General features: G+C 37.7%; 1 protein-coding gene across 3 annotated transcripts in view; it reads right to left on the bottom strand.

Moving 5' to 3' along the window:
• Positions 1-213: 213 nt before the first annotated feature.
• The window catches only part of LOC134540802 (PHD finger protein rhinoceros-like), a 64,396-nt gene continuing 37,280 nt past the window's right edge, over positions 214-27,329 (bottom strand). For all 3 annotated transcript variants that reach the window (XM_063383752.1, XM_063383736.1, XM_063383745.1), the window contains exons 8-12: positions 24,007-24,294; positions 15,146-15,450; positions 13,851-13,971; positions 12,354-12,479; positions 214-12,015 (exon numbers count right to left, since the gene is read on the bottom strand). In XM_063383752.1, coding sequence (XP_063239822.1) covers positions 4,018-12,015; positions 12,354-12,479; positions 13,851-13,971; positions 15,146-15,450; positions 24,007-24,294 — 8,838 coding nt within the window. In that variant the 3' untranslated portion in view covers positions 214-4,017. The remainder of the gene's footprint in view (positions 12,016-12,353; positions 12,480-13,850; positions 13,972-15,145; positions 15,451-24,006; positions 24,295-27,329) is intronic.

The following is a 27,329-nucleotide window of genomic DNA, read 5'->3' as shown; positions in this document are numbered from 1 at the left end:
ATAATTAATATATAAATAAGTTTAATTTTTTTTTATTTATGTTAGAAGAGATGGGCATAATGTGTTCCAAACTATATTTTCAGAAAAGTGACTATAGCTGTGGTAGTACCAAACAGTATAGTGTGCATCAAAGTTTTATTACGAATGAGGATGGTCAAGAATTCAGTTACAATAATTTTCATGACACGTACGGGCAGTGATTAGACGTGTCTAGCTTTTATGCTTCTGTTATAATGCACATAAAATAATATCAAACAATTACACACTACCCATACAAAAATGTAAAAAAATACACTATTCTTAATAGGAATACAAAAAGATAATAAACACCACTCACATATAAAACACTCAAAGATTATAAAAATTACAGATGGATCTACAATATTCAGAAATAAACACTTTATCTCTCCAAAACACCTGTCTAATATCACACAATTACACTGGATGGACATATTAAAAGAAAATAAACGACATTACACACATTTAAAAAATAAGTACGAAACATAATGAGCACCAAAAAATTACATCCTAGTAAAACACCCTCACAGAATTCATTCTAGAATGATACAGTATTACACACATATATTTCCTTTCAATGAAACTTGATAGGCATTAATAAGTTTTAGAACCATGTACACTTGTGACCACTAGATATATAAATAAAAGAGAACATATATATCTATAAAACACACAACAGAAGAGGCGGCATACGTCCTACATAATGTTCATAAAATACTCAGTTGCAGATGTTTTAATAAGTGAGTCTGCTAAGATGACTGTGCCACGCTGGTTGAAAGGGTTAAGTCGGTTATATCCCAGTACACAACTGTTAGTATTTCTAACTGTACAGTTCGAGTCACAGTAGAAATAAGCAATATTAGCTAGCTTCAAAGACAGCACTTTGGACTTTCTGCGGAAAGCAGGGTAATAGCTGATGCCCTAAAGTGATATTTCTATCGCAACTTTTGTAACAATTACGAACATTCTTCACCGACATCCTCAATACTCCCTCCGGCAAGAAAAGGTTATCTCCATTTTCTTTGTATTGTTTATGCAAATCATTTCATTTAAATAGGGATGTATTATGACTGACTAAATATTCTGTATTACTGATGGATTACAGCATACTCAATAATGTTTCTACGTACTACCTACCTTAGCTGACTTTTAATGAGAATCTTACTGACAACTGAAATATCTCTAATAAAATTTTGCTACAGATTTTTGACTCAATAGTATTTTGAGGCATTCATTGTAAAATAAAATTTCCTATCCTTGATTTTATCAATTATAATAACCTTTAGTTCTTCAGAAAGGAAAACTAAAGCATATAAGCTTTGAAATTTTCCATTTTCATAGCAAAGAAAAACACTTAAATATATTAGTTATAGGACTTTTCCAGCAAGAAAATATTCACTTGTTAGTTGACCAATCAAAAATTTTTAAAGTAAATATGTACTTGGTGAGAAGATAAAAAAAAACTCTTGACAAAAGCAAAATAGCCAGAATATATTTTAACATTCTTTATATAAAGAGGAAATGAATGAAGAACAAGTACTTAAAAACATATAAACAACTACACTATTTTTTTAAAATAAAGACTATGTTGTTGTTGCTTAAAGGTTTATTATTAATAGCTGATTTACATTGGACTCAAATTCCTAAAAAAAAATTTGATGTGGTATGACACACTCTCTTATGTGCTCATTAATTTAATCAATATCAAACACATAGTGTATGTTATTAAGGGAAATAAAAATAATTTTATTCTTGGAAACAGACAGGTATGGTGAAAATGTTTCTTTACTGTAGCAATATTGAAGAGACTTCTAAAGCTTATATTAAATGGGTAGTGTTCATTATTCAGTTCTAGCATTGACTAGTCGACAGAAATTATGTATGTATTTATTTGTGTACAAAATTTTTAGCATTCGCTATCACCCAGAACCATCATAAATAGCATTAGGGCAGGCACTACGAATGCCCTTGAAGTAAAAAAATTATTTGAAAACAAATAAAAAAATATATTATGTAATATATGATATTTTTGCATCCAATAATTCAAAAAAATTATAACCAGCTATAAAAAAATATAGTAAAACAGAAAATAACTTGAACATACAATGATTATAATAACACACAGACATTAGCAATCACAATTTTTTATAAATATGCTAAATAGAGGGCTTCTGCACTTTCTGTTTTATTTTTTATGGTAAATTTTAATCAAATTTCAAATAAAATATAACATTATTCACGAATATCAAATATTTTTGATTACTCCAATCATTAGATCCAAGTACTTTATGAACATTATGCATATAGAGATAGAGTACTGAAGAACAGTTATTTTTTGGCAAAAAGAGACACAACAAATGGCTTGTTTTAAGAACGAACCTGTTAAACAAGCAACATCACTGTTGGTAATCGTAAAAACACTGGGCAAAGAGTGATGTTTTCTGTTATACTAAAAACTGCATGAAAAAGCAATATGGCAGGTTACTCAACTCATCTGCAGCAAAACTATTTCATTAAAACAATCCATGCACTAAATCATAGACCAAGTCCACAATATATCAAAGAAACTACCCTTGAAGTTAATAAAGTTTTCATTATGTACCTCAGTTAAGGCATATTCAAATTAACTTCTGAAGTTAAAAAAATATAAACACACACACAGTTTTGAAAACAAAATATTTCAAACACATATTTTATTCTTAAGTTAAATTGTTTAAAAAAAATTTTTTTTTGTGTAAAACAGTTACTACTTTCAAAATTAAAAACTTGAACAAATATAATTTTAAAATCTTACTCAGTACAGTTACAACACACTGTCACATACAGTGAGAGTTCCACAGAGAAAAGTTAAAAAAAAAAAAAAATAGAAAGCCTTCTTGATAATTAAAGAAAATTATATAGTAAAATTATCCAGGAATAAAAGCCCACTGACAAATTACAATATTAACACAATAAATGTTCAACAAAAAATGTTATTAGAAAATCCTGCACATTCAAAATGACTTCATGAGAATAACAACTTATATTAGATTGGTTTAACTCAAAACTTATACGAAACCCACCTTAGATTCACACTAGAAAAAAGGCCCAAGATTTTATAAAAAATTTACCGATCTTTGATAGAAATTTTTGTGACAATGGACACACATTTCACTGTAATTTAATTTACTATGCCATTCAAAATACAATACCACTTTGCATAACCATTCAGCGTCAAAAGAGTGAAACAATTTTGAAACAACGCAATTATATACGTACACTAACATTATTTTTTGTGTGGCAATATATCATTGCATTGGGCAAGGGTAACATACATTCAAATATCTAAGTCCCACACTAAAATTGATGTTTAACATTTTTTCAAAAGATACGGTAGCAACATAGATCACAACCATCAACATAGTAGCTACTATTTGTTAGAATTCTGGATTCACTAATTTTAAGTATAATTTAAATTTTTGCATTCATGACCAACAAACAAGCCATTTGTTTACATATTTATTTTTCACATACATTCAAATTTTGTGTTATCACGCAACAAATTATTTGCAAACCATATCTTTTAAATAAAATATAAATTTACATGTACAGGACTATATTTACACACTCTACAACACATACAATATATACAAAAATATTAAATTCATAATTCAAACCATTAATTGACTTCTGTACAATAACTGCATTCCATAAGTCTGATAATAAACTGTGCAAATGTACAGAACTGCTACGAGATTTAAATACCATGTCACACAATCTCATTCAAAGAGTAACAACGACAACTAAATTTGGAAATATATGATTATACATTAAATTTAAAACATTTGGCAAAAACCTCTACATAATTTAAAAGCTATACGCAATACTTTGTACAGTTTGTACAGATCCACGAGCACTTTGAGCACGCATGGGTGGTGGGGACAGAGTCGAGTAAGAGCGTCACTTGGTGACAACCGTTAACAGATCGCTTTTGAAACATCACATATGTTACCACAGTCATCACCTAACCTCGCAGCCTTTCGTCACTGGCAATGTACTGCTGCTCGACTCACTGTTACGCGACTGTTCGGAAAACGACGGCGCTGAGGGTGCCTCCGAGGCGGCACTGAGGTCAGACTGCTCTTTCATCACGTACCCTTCTTGACAACGCGCCAACTTTAACCTGATCGGGGTAACTTTGCACGTCCGTACATTGAGCAAAGGAGACTCCTTTCTCTGGTTGTCACCGTCCACCGACGCGACCGTGGTAGGTGGATGGCTTTGTTTTTCCGCATCGCTGGCCCCGGGAGCGTCTTCGCTGGGCGGCGTGGCGGCAGATGTTCGACTACTAGCTGCAGCCGTCGCTGCGGCATCTGTCCGAGTCGAAGGTGACCCACCGTCGTCGTTCTCTCCCGCACTACCCACACTACTGATTGCACTTGCACTACCCCCTTTACTCGCACGGTTTATCCTAATGATAAGTTTCTCTGCAAACTTGTCCTCTATGACCTGAACTTGATGAGTATCCGAATGGCGTTGCTTGTGTTTCTTGGAGGAAATCACTTTTTTATGTTTCTTTTCGGCCTCATCAAAGTCGGCCATAACTTTTTTTCGATATTTCATACTTTCCCTTTTCAGTTCTTCTACAGACGGTTTGGGAACACTACTCATCAAGCGCTTTTTAGGTGGCCGCACCCTTAGTCTTTTCTCTTCCAGCACCATTTCAGAGTCTTGTGTCCCTATAATACTATTGCCGAACTTGATCTTCAGTTTCGGAGCTTGTCCCGCAGCCGCTGCAGGTCGCGAAGCCCTGCCCCTGCCTCTCACGGGCGCCACAGAGAAGTTGCCATCCGTGAGCACACCACCGGAAGGACTGTTTCCTACGGAGCTGATGCTTCTTCTCCTCTCCATCAGCTCACAGGCTGCGTGAGGCACATCCAAGTGCCTAAGCTTGCGAGGAACCGTCAGCGATGTAGAGAGAGACGTCTTCTCCTTACGCCGTTTCTTCTCCATGTTGGCGTCCACCACCGCCTTGTAGTCTTCACGCGTTGGAATGGTCGTCATGGACGCCACTGCCTTGGGGATGGTGATGACAGTGCGATTGACGGGTGGCGCAGCAGGTGTCATGGCCTGGCCGGTGACTGAGACAGTGGCAGGGTCGTCCATGTTCATGTCCTGTGAGCAGTACTGGCGCAGCAACTCCTTCTTGCGCATGCGGCGCAGGTTTGACGTTCCCGACGTCACAACTGAGGACATGGCCCCGGTAGCTGCCGGTATGAAGCTCGAGGCAGCTGTTCCATCAAATGTACTCATGACAGGAAGTGAAGGTTGCTGTTGATTGAGCGGTGCGACAGCAGATGCAGCATAATTTGCATCCAAAAACGGCCCTTTTATTTTCACTTTCAACTGGTTACGAGAGTCGGACAGGGAGACTTTGTTGTTCGTTGCAGAATCAAGAGCAAGTGAACCAGATGAAAAATCTTCAGTTTGTTTTTGAATGGTATCATTGGTTTTTGAGGAAGCCAATGACTTTGCTGGAAGCGTCAAGTGAAGTTCTTCTTCAAGATCTTCTACAATATCTGGCACACGCTCGGCAGCTGAAGAACCGAACAAGTTGTTGTGATATGCTGAAGAATTATTACTTGTGTTTGGTTCATAAGATGAACTATAGGTTCGCATGTCAACAGGACCAGGTAATAAGGGCTGAACGTCTGGAAAATGTTCGATTCTATCAGAATTAGTGTTGACAGGTGGAGATGACTTCAAGACACCCTCACCCACGCTTGATGAGTGGCGATCTGACAGTGGTGAAGACGACCTAAGAGTTCGAACTTCCGAACCGTAAGATGTTCGAAGCTTGGAATTTTGACTTTGCTGGGAGCCGACAAACTTAGATGAATGTGATGAATCATGCGGTAGGAATGTAGAATCATAAATCTTCCTGTCATGGACATCCGTAGAACGCCGCCTCTCCCTCATGGCTCGGAGGTTCTCCACATTCTCGCTTGGGGCATCATCGTCAAAATCATAGACAGTGCCCACCAGTTTACTGTGGATGGTATTCCCTGCCAGAAAATCTGAGTCCTGGAAGTGCTGCACGTGCTGCCCTCTGCCCCTACCCCGACCTCGGCGAGAGCCTCCTCGAGGCTGATTGTACATTGCACGATTAACTGCCACTTTGCTCATGCCTCGCCGACCGCCCCCAGAGTCGCGTACGCGGCCGTGAGCGGGCGTTTTCCCACCAGCCGCTTCCAGCTGCCTAGGTGATTTCCCCGGCGATTTGGCTGGTGACTTGCCTTGTTGTGACGTGACTCTGGCAGATGACCTTGTGGGCTTGGCTGGAGACTTCTTGCCAGCAGCAGCCCCTGTGCTGGCAGACTTTGGTGCGGGGGACTCTGGAGGGTGATGCGCAGGTGGTGGGGGAGGTGGTGGTGGTGGTAATGATGACTGCACCGAAACAGGAGGAGGAAGAGGGGCAGGAGGCGGCGGAATCGCAGGCATCTGGAATGGAGCAGGCTGTGCTAGAGGTGCCTGGGATGACGGAGGAACTGAAATGGAAACCGGAGCGAGCGAGGTCGGGGGAAAAGAACTGGGTGGCAAGGGTGTTACCGAGGGATGTGAATGATTGAGCTCAAGCGTCCCTTGGCTGTTCTGGACGGGAGACATCGTCATTGATATATGCTGGATCTGGTCAGGGACGGGTGCAAAAGAAGCTGGTGTGATGTTGGAACCTGGAGACTGCTCTTGGTTCAGAAGCCCGGGTGTTTGTACCGAAGGTGGAGGGGATACCATAGCCGCTGTGAGAGCCATGTTGTGCGAAGAGGAAGTAAATGCTGCCACACATGGCTGAGGCATAAGAGGTGGTTCCTCTGGAGGCTTTGGCGGTGGCTGCAGCAACGAATGTGAGGCAGCGAACGAAGGCCCAAATGGAGCAAACATTGCTGGGCCAGGGGATGAAAATGGAGGTAACTGTGAACACGGTGGTGGGAAAATCATGGGTCCTACGAAGGGCGATGCTTCAGAGTATGGATGGAATGGAGGAGCATCGGACAATGCACAAGGTGGGTAAGGAATGCCTGGATGAAGACCAGGATATGATAAATCTGCTCCGGGAGTGTGAGGAGGCAAGTGCAGGTCATCCCTTTTAGATAGTTCCATGTCTTCTCGATGAGAAGATGACGAGGAAGATGAGACCGACGATGATGAGGATCTTCTCGCAGGAAGGACTTCGCTATCTGCCCACTTAGCTCTCGCTCGCAGATCTGTGTATGGTGATGGAGCTGGAGTACAGTCTACAGATGGTGGTAAGTGCTCAAAATGGTGACTCATAATGCTCATGTGCTGTTGCTGGGAAATGAATTCCAAACTCGGGGGAACCCATCGCTCATCAGTACTACTGCGATCAAGTTTTTCCCGACCTGGCACAGAGGCCTTATGCCCATCTAACTGCATTCCACATGACTGATACTCATATGGATTGTTGTAAGATGACTCATCATTCTTAACTTGCTCATCCGTATGATGGTGAAGCATTGGTTCATGAGGCTGAGAGAGGGAGATGTTGGGTTCCACAGTTAACAGTGGCTTATTATCAGTAGCTTCATCCACACTTACAGTGACATCTACTTTGGGTTCCATGATCTCTACTGATTTTTCTTCCTTAGTTTCATGTGGACTAGGATCAATTATTTCAACGACTGGTGGCACATCTGGCTTCTCATCTGTGATGTCGTCCAACTGGATAACACTATCATCTTGAACAGATGATGGTACACAGTTGTTTTCTTGGCCATCTGCTTGGCTTGAGCTGTTAGTAGATTTCTTTGCATACTCAAGCCTTAGCTTTTCTACTAGATTGAGAGTTTCCCGGGCACTATCTTCCTTTGAATCCTCCTTGAACAGAAAGTCACTGTTGAAAGAGAATGTGACAGGTGGAGCACGCATAATTTCCTCTGTGTCTCGAGCAATACTAAACCCATCACCATGAACCGTTTCATCAACAGCAAGAATCTCATTGCCAAAATCAAAAAGTTCTGCGACAGAAGTATCTTTAGATGGTTGCTGTGGAGAGAATATGGATCGATGTTGGTATGAGGGATCGTTCAAAGATGATGTTCTAGAGGTTACTTTCTTTGGTTCTACAGATACTGGTTCAGGAACTGGTTCAGAAACTGGAAATTCATTGCCCACACTCAGTGCTTGTGAAGGGAGAGCATAATTGCTGGTGTTAACTGCAGCAGATGTATTCTGATCAATTGTGGTACTTGCAATGTTCTCAGGCCCAAATGATTGTGATGTGTTGCTAGGTGGTGGTGTTGGTACAACTTCCTTAACCTCATCAAGAGACTGTAACTTGCTGTCAACAATTGTAATTTCGGGTGGAGGAGATATTAAGTCTTCAGTTTTAGGAACATCAAACTCATTTAGGGCAACTACTTCATCATCATCTTTTTCATTACTTTTGGTATTTTCTTGAGTCAAATCAATTTCACTCAAAATACCTAAAGCTTTCTTCTTGCAACGAGGCATAGGCCGAGCATTCTTTTTGTTCTTTTCATCACTTTCTGTGGAAATAGATGATGCAGATTCTGAAGAATCTCTCCTGTTGTCATTAGGTGTATAAACATCAAGTACTTCAATGATTTCTTTGTTATCCACTGCATCAGAATTCCTGTGATCATTCCTACTTAAATAGCTGTCAGTTTTGTCTGATGTAAAATGTTTTTCAATCTTCTTTATCACAGTATCTTTCTTATCTGGTATGTTTTCTTTGCTAGAAGTGATGACAGAATTGAACTTTGTTGTTTCGTTCATGACAAAATGTTTTTCGATGCCTTTAATATCATTTTTATTTGTACTGCTGCTGTTTTCAACACCTATCACATCCTTGCTAGCTCTTTTCAAATCCTCTCGTGTAAAAGAAACTTTGTTTGAAGCATCTGTTGGTTGAATTTGCTTTCCCCTGAAATCTTCCTTAGGTGATGTACGTTTTTTGAAATTTTCCTCCATGACATTTTTAATCAACTCTTTTGATGTGATTAGTTTTTGATTACTTCTCTCACTCAAAGGTTTATCATTTTGACTAGATGCCTCTTTTTCCTTGTTTCTGTCAATCCTCTTATCACGCTTTTCAAACAATTGATCAATTGATAACCTTGAAGACCGTTTGAATGTTGCATCTTTCTCAGCTTTTTCAGCTTTCCTTTCTGCAATTTCTCTTTCCAGTTGGCTGGCATGAGACTCCCTTTCACTTTGTGGACTTACAGAATTTGTGTTTCCACTAGCTTTGGATTGTGAGCCAACTTTCTTGGCATCATGCCTCTGGCTGTCATCTGTTGTCACTTTTTCGCCTATGTTCTTCTCCGCTTTCTTGAGCGAGGATGGAACGTGCTCACCGGACTTGGCCCTCTCTTTAAGGACTGGCTGTGGTTGGTCTTCAGGTGCTCTGTGACTTCGGGACTGGCTAGCAGCTTCTCTGCACACTTCGTGAGACTGGCTGACCTTCTCAGCTTCATTAGGCTTTTTCTTCCTTCCATCTGGCTTGTGCTGCACTTTCTTGGGACTCCGCTCTTCAGCTGATTCTCCCTCCCGGCCCCCCTCAACTGATGCTTGCTCCTCAACTCGACTAGAACGTGATCGGTTACGTTTGCCTGGAGAGTCGTGCTCTCCTCGGGAGGAGACTGCACTTCTACTGACATCAGATCTATCTTTGGAGACAGGCATATCTCTCGATCTGCCGTCAAAGTTTCCGCCCCAATCACCATCATTCGACTCAAGTTTCCTTCCCCTCTCCAGTTTCTCCTTGGCATGGAATGGTTCACTTCCTTCAGCAATCGGCGGCTGAAACTCAAGTTCAGGCCGCCTGTCGGAAGTTTTAAGCTTCTTGTCAGGCGCCTTCTTAAATTTCTTGCCGGCCGATTTGGATCCAGAAGCGACTCTTTCGTCATTTTGGTCTGATGGCTTGGCTGTGCATCCAGAAGAACTGTGCTGGTGAGACTTGGCTTTTGGAGATAGGGCATCATTCTTGCTCTTTGATTCAGTACCTGCTGATGCCTTCTTCTTGACCATACTGTTTTCATCAGAGTCATCGTCTGAGGATGCTGAACTGCTGGAGGTAGAACGAGTTCCCTTGTCAAGAAAGGGCTGCTCATCTACTCGTTTTTCTGGAACTCGCTTCTCTTGTGCTGGGACTGACTTGGACTTCTTGTCATCTTTCATAGTTTCAGTAGAAATTATTCGTTCTGATGATTTTTTATCAGCTGTCACATCCTTATCCACTTTCTCCTTCTTTGGTGACTTAATAGGCGACTTCAAAATTTTATCTACTTCTTCTTCATCTTCACTCTCAGAACTTGAAGACGATGAGTCATCCGATGAACTTGTAGATGAAGACGTGGATGAAGAAGAGACATACTTTCCACCTAATTTTTCTCTAGAATCATCAGATTTTAATGGTGATTTCTTTTCTGATTCAGAATCACGCCTGGGTTTGATTGTTTCAGGTTCTTTCTTTCCTTTTAATGATTCAACGACATCTTTCTTCTGTTTGCCACCCTCCGAGTCTGGCTCTGCAACAGGTTTCACCATACCACTTTTAATGTGAGCTGCAGCTTTCTTAGCTGCCTGCCGCTGTGGAACGTAAGCCAATACTTCCTGTGCGTCTGGTTCAATGGTGTCTTTTTCAAACTCAAATATATCACCGGATTTTGAATCTTTAGAACCTTTAATTTCTTTTGGCTTCAGCTTTGCTTTTGGTTTAAGCTTAAGCTCTTCAATGGCAGGTGGTGATGTTTTTGGTGCTTCTTGTTCAAAAAGCATCTGCTCCTTAGTTCGTCCTTGAGAAGAACGAATACTTTCTGTGGCTTTTTTAGCAGCCTGTCTTTGAGGTACAATAAGGTCAGTTGGATCGTATTCTTTCTTCTTGGAAGACTTTGAATGACTTCGTTCTTCTACAGTATCATCATCCAGCATTTCCTCTTCTTTCAGTTCGATATCTTTTACTGCTTTAACCTTTTTAGACATTTTTAGTTTTGTACCATTTTTATGTTCAGATTTATCTACCTTAGCATGCGTCCCTGCTGAGAATTCCTTCATTGCAGCTTTCGTTCTCACAATATGTTGCGAGTCACTTGGCGTGTTTGATGCAGACTTGTCATCATTGCGTTCCCCACCAGACAATTCACCCTTCAGCGACACTTCAGATTCACTATCAGAGTAGATTTTGTTTATCTTCTGCGGTTCAGTTTTCGAAGCTTTTATAGGCAGCAATTCATCACTTTCATCGGTACAAGATCCCATTTTATCACTAAGTTCTCGTTCCATCTGGCGAAGAGTCCTGCTGCGTGGTGACTTCCATGAGTTTCGCTTCTGTTTCTTATCATCTTCGCTCGAAGTTTCCAACTTCTTTTTGGCAGTTTTTGCATGCACTGCAGCACTTGCCCTCGTGCTATTTTTCCGACTGCCGGAAACCCTCTTGCGTACAGGAAGCTTTGCGACAGGCTTTTCCTCCTCTTCCGTACTAGATGCAGTGCTATCGAGAGGTAATCTTTCCTTGGGCGGTAGTTTTGCCTGCATTCTGGTTGCAGTGTCCGTCTCGCTCCCACTCGACATGCTGCCATACAGGCTGCTGCGCCGCCGACTAGCCCCGTTGAAGTAGAACCTCTTGTATGGATTATCAAGAGCTACTTTCTTCTCGCAGGATTTTAAGAGCCCATTTATATCAGTCTTACTCTTTTCATCTGCCGTGACAGACTGAGCAGGAGACCCAATGCCTGCAATACGAGCCACTATCAGGTCAAAGTCTTCAGTCTGATCTTCAGTCAATGGTTGTGAATACAGGCGATCATAAATTGAAGGACCATGGTTGGCTTGTATGACAGCTTCTATTTCTTTACCACTGAGGTTGTAGTTTGTGTTGCTGAGCACTGCAACTTGCTTGTGGAAAGTTTGCTCTCGAGTTCGGAAAAATGATCGGGAAAGTTTCTCACGCCTGCTGACCATGTAACATAAGTTGCGAACCTGAAATAAAATAAACGTGTATTAATATAATTGCATACCAGTGAAAAGACACACTTAAAAGATTAGTCAAAATATTTCCATCTAAATGGAATTACATATAGTGAAACATAAGATTTAAACTATAAATTACTTAAATTTTATGACTTCCAACACCATTACTGTTTATTTAGGCACTTTTTCGTCACTACTTCAGTTTTGTTATTTTATCAGGGCTTTCATAGACCAGTCCTTTAATTTTGTAACTTTTTCTTAACTTTCATGACATGTAGACATCCTGCAGAATGTTATTAGTTGAAATTGTTAATGCTCAGTAGATGCAGGTGAAAGCTGTCTCTTACCCTTTCCAGGTCTTGACGAAGCTGCACGAACATCCTCATTTTTTCGACGTCTGCCTGCTCCTGCTGGCGAGAGAGGACATCCACGTCCTCGGACTTTGGCGGCAGGAGGGGTCTGTTGAAGCCAGCCTGAAATAACAAGGTTGGTAGGGTGGCATTAGCCTCTGAGAGAACAACAGGCACAAGCAAAAAGTAAAAGCTAACAGGTAAACAAAAATTAATATTAATTAATGCTTAACATCTTAACTGTAGGACAAGCTCTTATGGTTTTATATTTAGGTCAATAGCATTATTAATACAGGAGATTTTGGTGTTAGTGTTTATATTTTTTATTCATTAAAATAGTGAATTATACAACAAATATGAAACTAAAATATTTCTTAATACTTATTTAACCAAATAGTCTTAATTTGACTGATATGCGATGCACTTATACAATAAAAAAACATTAGTAAGAAGCACTTCTCTAAATAACTACTCAGAAAAATAAAATCATATTTTTGTGTGTTTTTTTTTTTTTCAATGTGCCATTATTACTGTAAAAATTGTTACTAATAAGAGATGCAAGATCAAACAACATAATATTTATTTTTTCCAATCCATTTAGTTCATTTAATTTGGTATAAGGTTCATTAAAATAAATTACATTCCGTTAATTTACCAGGATAAAAATATATATATATTTTTTTTTGTAATTTCAGTTGTTTTATCAAATTGCTGATAGATTTCATGTGATTATTTACATTTTGGTGCTTTATAGTGTACTAATTTGCATTTTGGTGTTTTCTGTTGTATTGACATGCTATGTGAATTTTCATCATGTAATCTTCTTGTCCATTCATTTTTAAAACACCAGTTGTTTGACCCTGCTGAAAACTGAGTCTAGATCATTTTGTGATATAAACAAAATGTAATTTTTAACTTTGTAATAAAACAAAAAAAAACCTAAATAATTCACAGGACCATTTTCATTTGTACTGCTAGTCGATGGGTATTATATTGACATCGTCCTGGGCTGCGCCCTTCTGAGCCCGATGTGCCACCACCTCCCCCTTTCCACCACCACCCTCTACGACCCCGGCGTTTAACAGCCCGCCAAAGTGTGTGCGTGTGTAGGCCCGCGCCCACCCATGTGACGTCAGTGCTCCACTCCCGAAAGTTGCCGAGCGAGGACGAATGAGCAGTGAGTCGCGATTACTGCTAGGGGAAGGAGCTTCACGCACCTGTTATCGTTTTCGGAGCATTTTAGTGATACAGGGGAAAACAGGCCTCGCCACACACGGGCTACGTCATGGCCCCGAGAACAGAGTAGCCGGGTCTACATGCCCATTATACATGTGGTGGCGTCCTAAGCTTTGACGAACACTTCAACCCCCATTGCGATAGCAATATCTGATTATCTCCTCAAGAGTCCATTTAGGTTCTGATATCCAAGACACTGAAGTATTTATTAAAACTAAAAACACAACCAAAAATTTTATAGATGAAGATGATGCTTACCTTTCTCTTCAGTTTCCAGTAGTTGTAAATGAAGTGAATTCCTTCAGTGTCAACATCCATATGTTGCGTGACATCTTTAACTGTGACATGCTTATCAAATTCTGCTTCGATCTCTTGAAGCCTGAAATTTTTTTTTTAATGATAACTAGGTTAGGTAACTGGCATATTTATTTTCTGCCCTTAAGAAAAAAAAAAATCATTAGATTAAAACCTGCAATATGGCAAACTCAGAGTGGCTGATTAAGTTGCAGCTTGAAGGACTAATACCGTGGTTAGTATGAATTTGACCGACAAACTTAAGCTGCAGTTTCACTATGTAAAAATATGATGAAAACATATGGTCTTAAGTGCTTCCCAAGACTGGTATATGCCTTTGAAGTTGCAGCTGAATCAGTAGTTTTTTTTTTAAATAATAAAGAAACTATTTTTGATGAAATGCCAAGTGTCTGGGTAATGTCTAACTGAACAAGGTTCTACAAACACTGCAAATCTTGTCGCTGAAGTAAAATTATTTAATGGAAATAATTTAGGGTAACACCATTATTTTTCATAAATTTTGTTGACGTATAATGTGGTTTTTAAAGGCTGATTATTAATCTATGTGTGAAAGTAAAGAAAAATGTCACCTTGTTGTACTACCATATACCACGCCGTTTTGGCGAGCAACTAAAATAAGATTTATAACAAAATACTTTGACGCCTGGCAGGTGCATAAAGTTAAGTGGTGTACACAAATAAAGGTATTTTGAAGAAATACCTTTAACAAATAATTAAACTAAAACAACTGCAGATGTAACACATGTAAAGCACATAAAAGTAAATGCTGAACAAACCATAAAAGTCATCAAAGACCACGAGAGAAAAATGTAGTCTCACCTTTATTTGTGAGAAAACATTTTGTCATAAAACATAACTTGTTAATTAAAGCTTGTTATACCTTAGATTCTCAAATTCACAATATTTAACCATTGTAATCTCAAGATGACATTTTAAATATGGAAGTCACTATCAACTGCCCTAACTTGCATCAACATAAAAACTATTTACTTAGTGCCAATCAATGCACTAAATACTGTACCTGCCATTCTGGCAGTAAATGGCAAATGGGACATCCTGTTTCCTGCGGCTGTGTCTTGAGGCATAGTGACTTCCAGAATTGGAATGCATTCATCACATTTTACATACCAAATTTTGTCTTCTAGTTTTACAGAAAATATTACAGTAAATGATCAAAAAATTTTCTTTTTTAATAAAAAAAAAAACTTTCCCAGAAAAATAACATCTCTAACACTTACTTTGCCGCTCGTGCCTGATTCTTCTCCTCTGAAGTCATATCCTTACGCTTCTTCTGCTTGGACTCGTCGTCCTCTGAGGCGGAGTCGCTCTTCTCTTTCTTGCTTGTGACACTGTGCTTCTGGCAGTATGACCGCAGCTTCACGCCGTCATCCGCGTTCTCGTCCTCGATGATGGCGCGCATCTCCAGGCCGTGCTTGAACGCGCAGGTTACATGGTAAGCAGTCTTGCACGTCTTCACGGAGCACTGGATGCACGCACCCACTCTCTCCCGGCACAGGACGCATATCAGCGCCCACCGACTTTGCTGGAAGATTGAAATAATAAAATCACTCAACATTGAAGTGAGTTTCATAAAAAAGGTAACATACAGATGAGGAATTAAAATTTTGCATGATAATAATAGTCGATAGTGATGGCCCGATATCCAAAAACCTGATACCGATACCGATTCCGATATTTCCAAATTTACCGATCCGATACCCGATACCAGATATTCCAATAATAGGCCTACCTCATTTCTAACACTGATTCTATAAAATTATGGTTCTGGAGTATTGTTAATGACAATAATGAAAAATGTAAAATATTAATAAAACATAATGTAAATTCACATTAAATGAAAGCTAATAATGAAATTATCATAATGGCCTACAAATAAGCTCTCTAAATTCAAGGTCTTAACCAATTAAATTGATTTTCAAGGCCAGATAAAGCAATATTCTGGTGTAGGTATTACCTACAGTATGCAAAAAACATATATTGTAACTACAAGGAAACAAATTTCATATTTTTGTGGAGAAATGTTGAGAAATCTTGTAGCAGTCCGGTATTAGTCTCTAGTGTATTTGCTTATAATGTATGAATCACGAGTCACTGCATGTACTTTAGTCCAGTGTCTCAACTGCAATCTACGAAAAATTCCGTCCGAAAAACATCAAACTTTTGTACCCTTTGTAAAATTTCATCACGATAAACGACACGCTAGAAAGGAAGGTCTTCAAGTAGCAAATTTTGTGACCATTGTTTAAGTGTATCACTCCATTTATTGGTGCGAAAACACGTTAAAAATACGTGAAAAGTAATTTCAATACAACTTTGAAACGTACTGCAGAGTTTATAAAACCAAACATCTTTATGTTGTTGGCAATGCACTCAATATAGCCAACATAATACCTTTGCTGCAACTTGCCCTACTCAAACACGTTTCATATTTTAGCTTTTGTAAAACTTACGTAACGTCTTTGTATAGAGCAGCAGTTGGCGACCATGAAACGACACGGAAAGAAAATGCCTGTTATATTAAGCAGCAACTTTATTCTGTTTCATGTTTACTTACGGCTACACCACTTACTAAATTAAATATCGTAATTATTTTCGTTTATATTTTCAATTTATGTACAATTAGTGAACTTCGAAAATTCATCAAGCGAAAACATTTTGTGAATATCTGAAACAAATAAATATGCACTAATGACTGGGATTTGTGAACACATGGCAGAATTGTACCGTCAGGATGCATTGCAGTATCAAAAAGAAGAAAGAGGCTTGAAATTGTTTCAGTAGAAAATATGCTTGGAATTACTAGGTAATACGGTGACGTGAAGAAAGATAAATTACGCCCACGGAAAATAAGCTTGGCATTACGGTTAAGGTTATGTGAGAAGTATTATTGGTGAAAGCAAACATCGGTTATCAAAATATCGCAAGTATTTACTGATGTCCGATATTGAAAAATGTGCCGATATTACCGATCTCCGATATCGAATATCGGACCATCACTAATAGTAGATATTATCAGAGACAAGACACAAATAAAACTATACTAAACACAGCATAAACAACAAAAATCACTCAAATATCTGATCACATGATGACCATCAAGAGTAGAGAATTCAAAATGTACTGTGTATGCTGAGTTATTTTGTGCTTTTTCAGTTCTGCCTATTTTAATGTCTGAATTATCATTATCATACATTATTATAACATGAAGTGTCCACTGTTATTTAACATTCCTTATGAATTTCAGAAATTTAACTACAAGAACTATAGAGTAAAGTATGCCAGGCCTGCCACCAAATTAGGTTCCTAAATCCTCTAAAAAAAATCCTGTAAAATCCTGTATAATATACAGTCAAACCTCTATCTATCATTTTTCAGGGGACCAACAAAAAAATTCAGTAGATGTGGACATTCAATAGATGTGGACTTCACTCTTAGATTTTGAAAAAAATATTTCAACCTCAAAATTAGTGTCAGAAATATATCAGTTACTTGTCATTAAAGTTTAATCATTTGAAAAAAAATAAAAATGGAAGCATTTTACTTAATTCAATTTACACTTGCAAAAAAAAAAACATACGCACAATAAACCTACATGGAAATTAAAGTCTTTTTCAATATCCTGAAGTCTGAAATATGTTTACTCATGTCATCAAATGTAGAGGTTTACTGAAGAAGCAGATTTTGCCAATATTTAGTTGAATCGGCATTTCTGCCGACTTCCGATACGCTTGTTAGTTTTCGGCCGATATTACTGAAAAAACGAGAGAGACTGCCATAACCTAAAAATCCACGAGTACCCTTTTCACTTTTCGTAGTAGTACTGCATTCTTTCAGATCGCATTATTTCTTCGCAACATGTGCTAACCGTACATATAAAAATTTAACATGCTTTTTTTTTCAATACTGTTCTTTAATTTTAATGTGTCATAAATAAATACATTACCATCACGGTAAATATACATCTCGGTTGTTACAGTAACTATAGTGCAAATGTGGTAGCTATCGTGCTTCTGTAGTATTATGGTATCAACAAAGAATCTTTAGTTCTTTTTATGGTAATTATCGTAATATAACAATTGGGTTTGTACTGTAGTTATGGTACATCATCCATATTTCTTCGTAAGTTGTTGTTCATTTGTCTTTTCTTCATGTTTACGTGCTCCATTACTTGGCTGCAGATTTAAGGTGATTTTTACTACTTCTGTATAAAATCGTTACTGTTTTTATGACGGTTTCTGTATAAGAAATGGTTATTTCTGCAAAATATTTATGGTTAAACGATCATCTATTATAATTTATAGTAACGGGACCACATATTTTGTACGATCAATGCGGACAAAACGATAATTCGAACATCGGTACAAGCGGACTTTTTTAACCTTAGTTGTATGGCAATCTTGCCGGGACCGTAGAAAGTATACGATAAACACGGACAATCGATACATGCGAGTTCGATAGATAGAGGTTTGACTGTATAGCCTTAAATTACATAATTAATTTTTTGCCGTAATTTTAAATATACATTGCATTCCAAAACATAATTTTAAATATACATTGCATTCCAAAACATAATTTTAAAAAAATCAAATGAATGTAAAAAATTGTTAAGATTTGCCACTTACATTACAAAACTAATAGTTGGTATTACAATAAAATGAAAAGTACGTAATTTAAAAAGTTTCTCTTCAGTATAGGCTTTCGTTCTTTTCTTATTTACAAACTATAAATACATCCATACAACTGAAGTTATTTACAAGTTTAAAAAACAAATGTATTTCACATCATTAACTATCTACTTTTTCATGTTCTGTGCTCTTTTCCGCATCTCGTCAGTGGGCTTGAAAGCCAGACCTGCAGATGTTCTCATTCTGCAATGCAACAGCGCATTTAACATTGGTGATTCCATTGATGATCTGTGAGCAGTTTTAACCATCTTGAGATTGCTGAAAACCCTTTCCACAGCAGCATTGCTGTGGGGAAGAATTAACATGGTCTTTGCAAGTTTTGAGAGCACAGGGAAAACCACATGATTTTGCCTGTGCTGAGAGACACTGTGCCAGTAGGAATCTATTTCCTGTTTTGGTAAGGCTGGTACAGGTTCCCATTGTGAATAAGAGATAAACTCATCATCCAGTCTGTCCATGTCATCTGGCTCGATGACATTCGGAAACCTGTTGGAAAGCTACTCTATGTTGTGCCAGTCTCATGATGACATGTTGCAGGGATCAAAAATTGTAAAAATTTTTAACACATCATCCTCCAGAAGCAGGAGGTGACACAACTCTTTAGTTCCTGTCTGATAAAATTTTCTGACATTCCCAAAAAAATCTTTTTTTGTTCGGTGGCTAAATTATAGGTTTCCAGGAAATCTCTGGTTTTGAGACCAATAAAATTTTTTTCGTCTGGCTGTTGGTTTTCACGTTCGTCGTCTACTTTAGTGATACAACATTCCTGAATTATTGGTAGAGCCAAGATTATATGGTTTTATTTTGAACCTGATTTCGTCATTTAAATACACACATTTCGTCATTATTTCGTCTTTTAAAAAAAATATGGGTTTTTTAAGCTATTCATGGTACTTACACAATATATTTCACGATTGTGACATAAAAAATAGCAGTTGGGCCGTATTGTGTTGTTTAGAATCACATGTAATCATCATTTTAATGTTCTGGTTAAACTTTTATCTTAAAAAGTACCATACCATATATTTTGGTACCAAAACAAAAATAATTGGGGAAAAAATGGTATAACTCACAATAAAAGCTTATAAAACGCCATTATTTAACACGCAGCATATATTTTGTGTGGGTTTAGAATAATCGTACTAATGTTCGTATAAGAAGAGAAAAAAAAAGTCGGACATTCTGCTTAAAAATACGGCAGCAGTAGCTTGTGCAACGTAAGTGGGAGCGCGGGAATCTCGTCTAGACAGGCTGGCGGCAGCACAGGCAGCGGATGCATGACGTCATACGGCTTACCTCTCCTTCCCTTTTCCAGATTTCAAGGTTCATCCCTCCCAGGCATACAAACCGTCTCAATCTCCCCCTTCCCCATCAACGTCCTTTGGAATGTGAAACTGTCAACATCCTTCTTCCCCTTCTCCAAACTGCATGCGACGGAAGCCAGGTTTGTATAGTCCATTTCTGGTAAAATGAAAAAATTTTAAGGGCCCCCGCGACAGCCATTTACCGTTAATTGTTTTGATACAATTTGTTTGTTAGTTACCAATATTATTTCTGCTGGAAAATCACTGAAACTTCTAAATTTCTTTAATGGAAAAATTTAGCAGGGCTGTAAAAGTATTCATTTTTACCGCAAATGAACTATACTCGCCCTTCCTGCCGGACAACATTCTCGGCGCGTGACGCATGGCAACTACAGTCGTATGCCGCGCACAGCCACGAAAAACCTACGTGATTTCCAAACTACACTAGATATCCGACTGGAGTCTGTTTACGAAAAGCATTTAAGAATTTGTTAATGCCCAACTGGTTCTTTTGATATCGGATCAAGAGGATTTAGAGGAGATAAAATGGCTAAAAGGCATGTTTTCGAAGTTTTAGGTGTAAAAAACCCGTTACAAATTTCTTGAAAGTATCAGAGGGAAATGCATTACACCTTTATCTTTATTTTTCTGCCATATAATGTTACAGTCACCGCTCAAATTTCACAGTTATCTGAAGGGAACGAGATGACTGCGCGCCAGTTCAGAGCCTTGCACTTAAAGAGGTTTTACCGCGCTAGAACTACCATTGAGCGTCGCTCTTATCATCCCGCTTCACTAACACACACGCTGACCAGACGGCGCCCTAAAGCTGATAAGAGGAAGCACGTAGGCAGGAAATTCTTCCAGATTATCAACCAGGACCCTGGCAAGTCGTGACTATCAAGCTTTCCACATTAAAATATAAGAGACTTGTATTGTGTAATTTCGGTGTTATTTAGCGGTTTTTCTTAAAAATCGCTTTTTTCGCAATTTCCATACAAATTCGCGGAAAATTTCGCGATTTCGCGATTCACCATATAATCGTGGCCCTAATTATTGGAAATTTCATGTAGCTTGCAACAAATTGCCTGAGCAGTACACACGTTTCAGGACAGAGTTTATGGATGTATGGTCTTTCTTGCTGAAACAAAGTGTTGAATTTGGAAAATCTTGGCAGTACAGCTTGAAGGAAGAAAAAGTAAAGTTTATCCAAATCTGAGTGTAAAGTACTGACAACGCGATAAACAGAATCTGATTTGCTTTCTTTCCCATCCAAATTATCAAAATAGTTGATCAGTGCAAACCACTGCTCTAACAAGTGCTCCACACACTGTAGGAGAGCCAACCATCTTGTGAAAAAAGGTCGAAGAATGTTGTGCGTCTCCATTTCCAACATTTCCTGAAAATCCTAGAATTCATCTTTCCGCTTTCCTGAGGTTTTGAAGTGCACATAGACATCTTTAAATAACTGTTCACACACGTCTGGCAGCTCACTGCAGGCATGAGATGCTGCTAGCTGAGCCACGTGGCATGTCCAATGTAAGAGCCATACATTGCCTTGTTGTTGTGTCACCCTGAATAGCATTGAATTGAATTCTCCAACCATCGTCTTTGCTCCATCAGCTGACATACTTAAACAATTTTTCCAGAGAATAACATCCTCTTCAAATGAGGAGCTCACCAAAGCAAAGAGATTTTCTCTAGTTGCAGCACCACTAAAAGCCATTACTTTGTACAAATGAGTTTCAACAATCTTAGATGGAAAGAACCTTGCTAACACTACAACCTGCCGAGTGACTGTAACATCAGTTGATTCATCAATCATCAGTGTGGAAAATTGTGTTTTCATAACATAGGAAACATAATCTGCAGCTGATGTACCCAAAGATTGAATAATTATCTGGATAGTTTTAGTAAGAGAACAATGAAAGTTTCTTGCAATTTCGCTATCTGGAAACATTTGCAGGACAAGTTTCGTGAAATTATCACTGAGTTTCACAGATAAATGGTTTCCACAAACAAAGTTTGCCCATAACAGATCCGCATCAATTATTTTGTTTGGTTTGGTTACAAAACTCGTCAAAGAACAACTCTGATCAGCAGTTTGTTGGTTTTTCGCATGAACGTGCGTATTTTCGTGCCGCCAAAGATCCTTCAAGCCGCCCTTTGTCACGTTCAGTTCCGAGTTGCAAGTCGAACAAACTGCAGAAAATTGTTTTTTCTCCATCACAATCAGCTAAACCCAAAACTACTACTTAATCACGTAAGAAGTTTGTAAAAAAATACAGCACCTAAACATTTAAATGGCAAAGAATTCAAATGTTTACTGACGCCATGACACTTCTTAGCGTTTAACTCAACAAACAAAAAACATTTCCCCTAAAACCATAGATACCGTATTTACTCATGTACCACCCGCCCCCATGTATGACCCGCACCCCAAATTTTCAACATACTCTCTGGAAAAATTTTTTTTTCACTGTAATGTCTATTTACATGTGCCTGCATAAATAGGGAAAAAGAGTCTGTCATTGTAACAACAAAGAAAACTCTTTATAACTGCAGCACAGAATTTTACTAACACAAATGCATGAAATATTAAGAAAAAAAAACCCAGTAATATTCATTGTCAAAATAGTAGATCAATTTTGCTAAACAACAGACGTAAATTTGGTGAAATAAATTTTTAAATGTTTGTATGCAATAACCACAATCGTCAACTGTTCAGTCCGTTGCAACATCCTGCAAATAAAAATAAAGCTCGTAGTGCCAAATAATTAAAAATAATGAGTGATGCCATAAAACCATTTTATTCAACGTAAAAAAAAAACCCGTAGCAAAAACGTGAATTGTATTGATACGCATAAAATGGCGCGGGTTGCCAGTTATAGTTAACTCAGTTGTAAACAGAGCGCGCGCGTAGCAAGAAGTTTGCGAGCTATCGCTATCGATCTTCGACTACGTGCGCGCGCTCTATACCGAATGATGCCAACTGGCGCTGTTTACGTTTTATAGGTGGATTACAGCGACTCCCGACACGTTACGGATAAAGTTTAATAATTTTAAAAACGTCTTGAAAACACATCAGAATACGTCGTATTACGATTATTTAAATTAGAAAGCGTTAATCTCAGAATAAACTGCGTAAATTGCGGGAAGCAGTTTATACGCGCGTTGTAAACAACGGCAATTTATTGCATTGCATCATATGAGGTTAAAACGGGACCGAAATAAAATGGTGCAAATATCGGGAAAAAGTAAATAACGGTAACGTAAATAAGGGGTTTCGCTGTATTTTCATTGTAATAAATGCGTCCAGCATTCGGTAATGTACTATAAATCCAATTTTTTCAGTCTTCATTGTTGTCCAAAATCTCAAATTTCGTGTATGACCCACACCCCGACTTTTGAATGTTGTTTTTCAGAAAAAATGTGCGGGTGGTACATGGGTAAATACGGTATTGTACTTCATGAAACAATATGTGGGAATATATGTTTTTGGTTTGTGGTTAAACGCTTGGAAGTTCCGTGTCGCTACACCTAATGTGAGTGTTGCTTTACTGTTGGATGCTTGTATGGTTTGACAACTTCAAATAGCTAGTTGAATGTAAATATTTACAAGAAAAAAATTTAAATTTGAAAATATCGGCGAAGCGTCGTAAATATCTGTGAATGTCACAGTTTATCCGTTAGTCCGTTTTAAGCTTCAAATATCCGCGGAAACGGATAAAATCCGTAAAAACAGCAGGCCTGCAGTATGCCATAAAATTTTTGTAAGAAAAAAATTTAATTTTTTTGGACAAAATACAGTCAGTATGTTATGAGAAAAAAATATGTTTATTTTTTTTTTAAATCTTATACATAAAGTAATTCAATAACATAATCAAACAAAATTAGGGAAGTAATTAACTATGATCTATAGTAAGGAACCAACTCAGCATTTGCTTGGAGTGGTTTAAGGAAATGATGGAAATGAAATGAAACGTACTTCTATAGCTAAGCACCTTTAACACTATCCGCTCAATAGGATTGTAAGTGCGGTTATGAACAGAGACTTGCTGAGGTGAACGCGAATGACCAGCAGCGTACCGGAATACTGGATATCTTGGTGATGGGCTCCATCTTCTCCACGCAGCCTATGCTGACTTCAGGTATCCAGAGCGCGCAAGACACGTGCGCCCACTTCTGCCCCGAGCGGGTGCACTTCATGGCTCCGCCCTTGTTGGGGCAGAGCACGCACTCGGGGCGCTGGCCCAGCGCGCACGTGCGACACATCCACGAGCCGGACGGGATGGTGGTGATGCCGTAGCACGCCTGGTGCACGCAGATGTTGCAGTAGTCGCAGAACACCATCTCGTTGCCCTCCTCCGAGTCCGGCTGCAAGCACCATCACGACAAATGCAACCTCAGTAAGAATATTTGGGCTTATCTAGGTTTTTTATGGCGTTTTTAGTTTTTACCATTACGTTGACCATTTACCAAAAGCTAGGAGTGATTCGTTTTTTATACTATTTCTTTAGGTCATAATTAAAAGATGTGTTTGCCCTTGTATAGCGATTTATCGGGGAGATGTCACTCTTCTCAATTTAATTTATATTTCACTAATAATTCAATTAAAGTCTCCATTCGAAGCCTTTAAAAATGGATTTGATTATGCATTTTGCTGAAACTTAATTGCCATCTGGTAATTATAGTTAGTTTTTTTAAAAAAATACATTGAATATGCCCTTCTGTGGTATCATTTTGTTCGAAATAATAATAATACAATAATTACTTGTTGCTACTGAAAATGGACTTCATGCTGGCCACTAGCTACAAGTTTGGCACAACTATGTTTTGACATTTCCTTTGGCAATCTAAAGAATCTATTTATGCTGAAGAAGTATGTATTTAATAAAATTAAAAGCATTAGTAACAATTTGTTCAACATTTCCACAAGAAACCACTTAAATGATCACAATAAATATTTTAACAGTGTGAGTTCGTGTGTTTTATATAAAGGCTATGTATCGCATGCACATTAACTTTGTATATTTTTTATTATTTTTTGCTGCTCTTGTTATAACTATCATATTAACAAACCAGAATAGAGGCTGGGGTTTCAATTTATACAAACCGCTCACAAAAAAATAGTCTGGCTTGGGATTGAAAAAAAAAATCCCATAAGAATATACTTCACCATCCATAAAACAGTGTTAAGTAAAAAAAATTAAAATATAATATTTAGTTGCTGGATTTCGAACCTACATAAAAATAATATGGCTCCTGAATCAGGTATCAGGGTGTGTTCTATTACTTCCAACTGCATAAAAGTTGAAAAAAAGAAGAAGAAGAAAAAACAAGTAAAGCAAAGTTTGCGTCTAAGTTACATAAAGGAATGCACCTTATGAATATTTATTTATTGTGCTGGTATACTTATTTATGCTTCTAAATTTTTTCTTCTTAAATGTAATGTTAACATCACCTGCAAGTTGGGTTAAATGGAATTTCACGTTGTAGTTTTCATAAGATTTAAAATTACCTACCTGTTATTTGTAAATGTCAACAAATATGGCATATGTGCATCTTAGGTTCCAAAACAAGAAAGAAACCTCAATTACAGCCTCAAAGTTGCAAACTATGCCAAACAGACAAACTACTGTGTAGCAGTGCACCCATATAGGTTCTGCAAGAATAATGTGTGGTAGTAAAGGATGTATAAAAACAAGCAGATGTTCCAATCCTGATGCTGGAATCAGATATCTGCAGATATTCAGCTCTCACTCGAACACAAGGTATCGGCACAGGTATCTGTGGTACTTTAAATAAAAATACCTGAACAGATTGGTTTTTCAAATACTTGCTTTGTTTGTTGATTGTTACAGACCACAGATCCTCTTCACTGCCCAGTCAAATTTCAAAAAAAAAAAACTTGTATTTTTAAAGGGAAAATATTAAAAATTATTGTTTACTGGTTAACTATGAGCAAATAAGAGAATGTTTATCTAACAAATATGTGCTTTTATTTTAGAATATGTATTTTAGATTAAATAATAAAATTATGGTATACACTAAAAAAATTATAAAAAAAGTGTTTCAACTACTAATTTATAAAGAAAGCCAGTAATTATAAATGTTGGTTGTAATATCTGGTATCAATGGAGGTATTTGTATCAGTATCAGAAAAGCCCTAATAAAAAGAAGTGGTGAAAGTTATTCTGATGCAAAGGAAGAAGGAAAAAAAAATTATTTTACTGTAGAGGGACACCATAATGTTAGGGTCTGCCTGCGACAGAGGGTGGCTCTAATTCAGGTAAATATGGTATAATGACGTTCAACTGCTCCGGCAAAATCACTAATCCGACATGGCCGTGATCCTGAACGTGCTGGTTTAAAGAGCTTTTAACGTACTGACTTAAAACTAATGATGGGTCGAATCCCATGTTTTTTTTAAAATTATAATCCCAATAAGTAACAAGAATCACAATATACTAATAAAATTCGAATCTACATGTCAAGGGTCAAAACTAAAACAATGTACCAGAAATGAAAAATATTAACTATGGTGTAAAAAACATTTAACCCCTATAATGTTTGTTTCACTAACATAGTTTTTAAAATAAAAAGATATTATAATTTTATTAAATAATTACACATATACATAATGTAAAATATCTTGGGGAATGATTGTACTATATTACAAAAAACTAGCCCAGACTTGCCAGTGTTTGATTTTTGAATTTACTTTCCTTCAGTATTTTTCTTAGAATCATTTTCCTCAAAACTCAAATCATTAAAATGCTACACATTTAAGAATTCATGGATTTGACCGGGTATATTGCTAATATTTTCATGTTTAGGATAACAATTTCTTTTTGAGTCAAAAATTTACCCTGAAGGTGCTAAACACACATCCACAATGCACTTTAGCTAGTGGCAAACATGAACATAACTGTGATAGCTTCTGTAGGGATTAATAATGTGGTCCTTGCCAACTGCACAGGTGGAAGTGTCTTATATTGCCAACCCCTGCTCTCCCCAACTTTCAGTATTGTTTTAGGTATAATGTTTTTCTATTATTACAGTAGTAATTCAGTCATAGTACCCTAGTAAAATAATGTATATTTCATTTACGAAGTAATTGTATTTTGTTATTGGGGAAAGTTTAAACATCAATTCTAACAAGACATTAAAGTAACTGGTTACAAGTTTTGAATTTAGTGACCAAATTTAGATAGTTTTAGTTTATATTATGCTTTATGGATACAGTATTAATTAGGTAATTTATACGTTAGCATAAGTTAGTATTGCTTCTGGTGCGTTACAGCAGTTTCACAGTCTCGAAAAGAAAGAAAGACAGGGGGCGTGACAATCAGGCACCTCGAGACACGTAGTTATTTTCTCATTATCGTTAATGGGAAAATCCTGTACGT

Source organism: Bacillus rossius, chromosome 1 (assembly GCF_032445375.1).
Source record: "Bacillus rossius redtenbacheri isolate Brsri chromosome 1, Brsri_v3, whole genome shotgun sequence".
NCBI lineage: Eukaryota > Metazoa > Arthropoda > Insecta > Phasmatodea > Bacillidae > Bacillus > Bacillus rossius.
The sequence above is the reverse complement of the archived record's forward strand: the minus strand, read 5'-3'. Positions and strand labels throughout refer to the sequence as shown.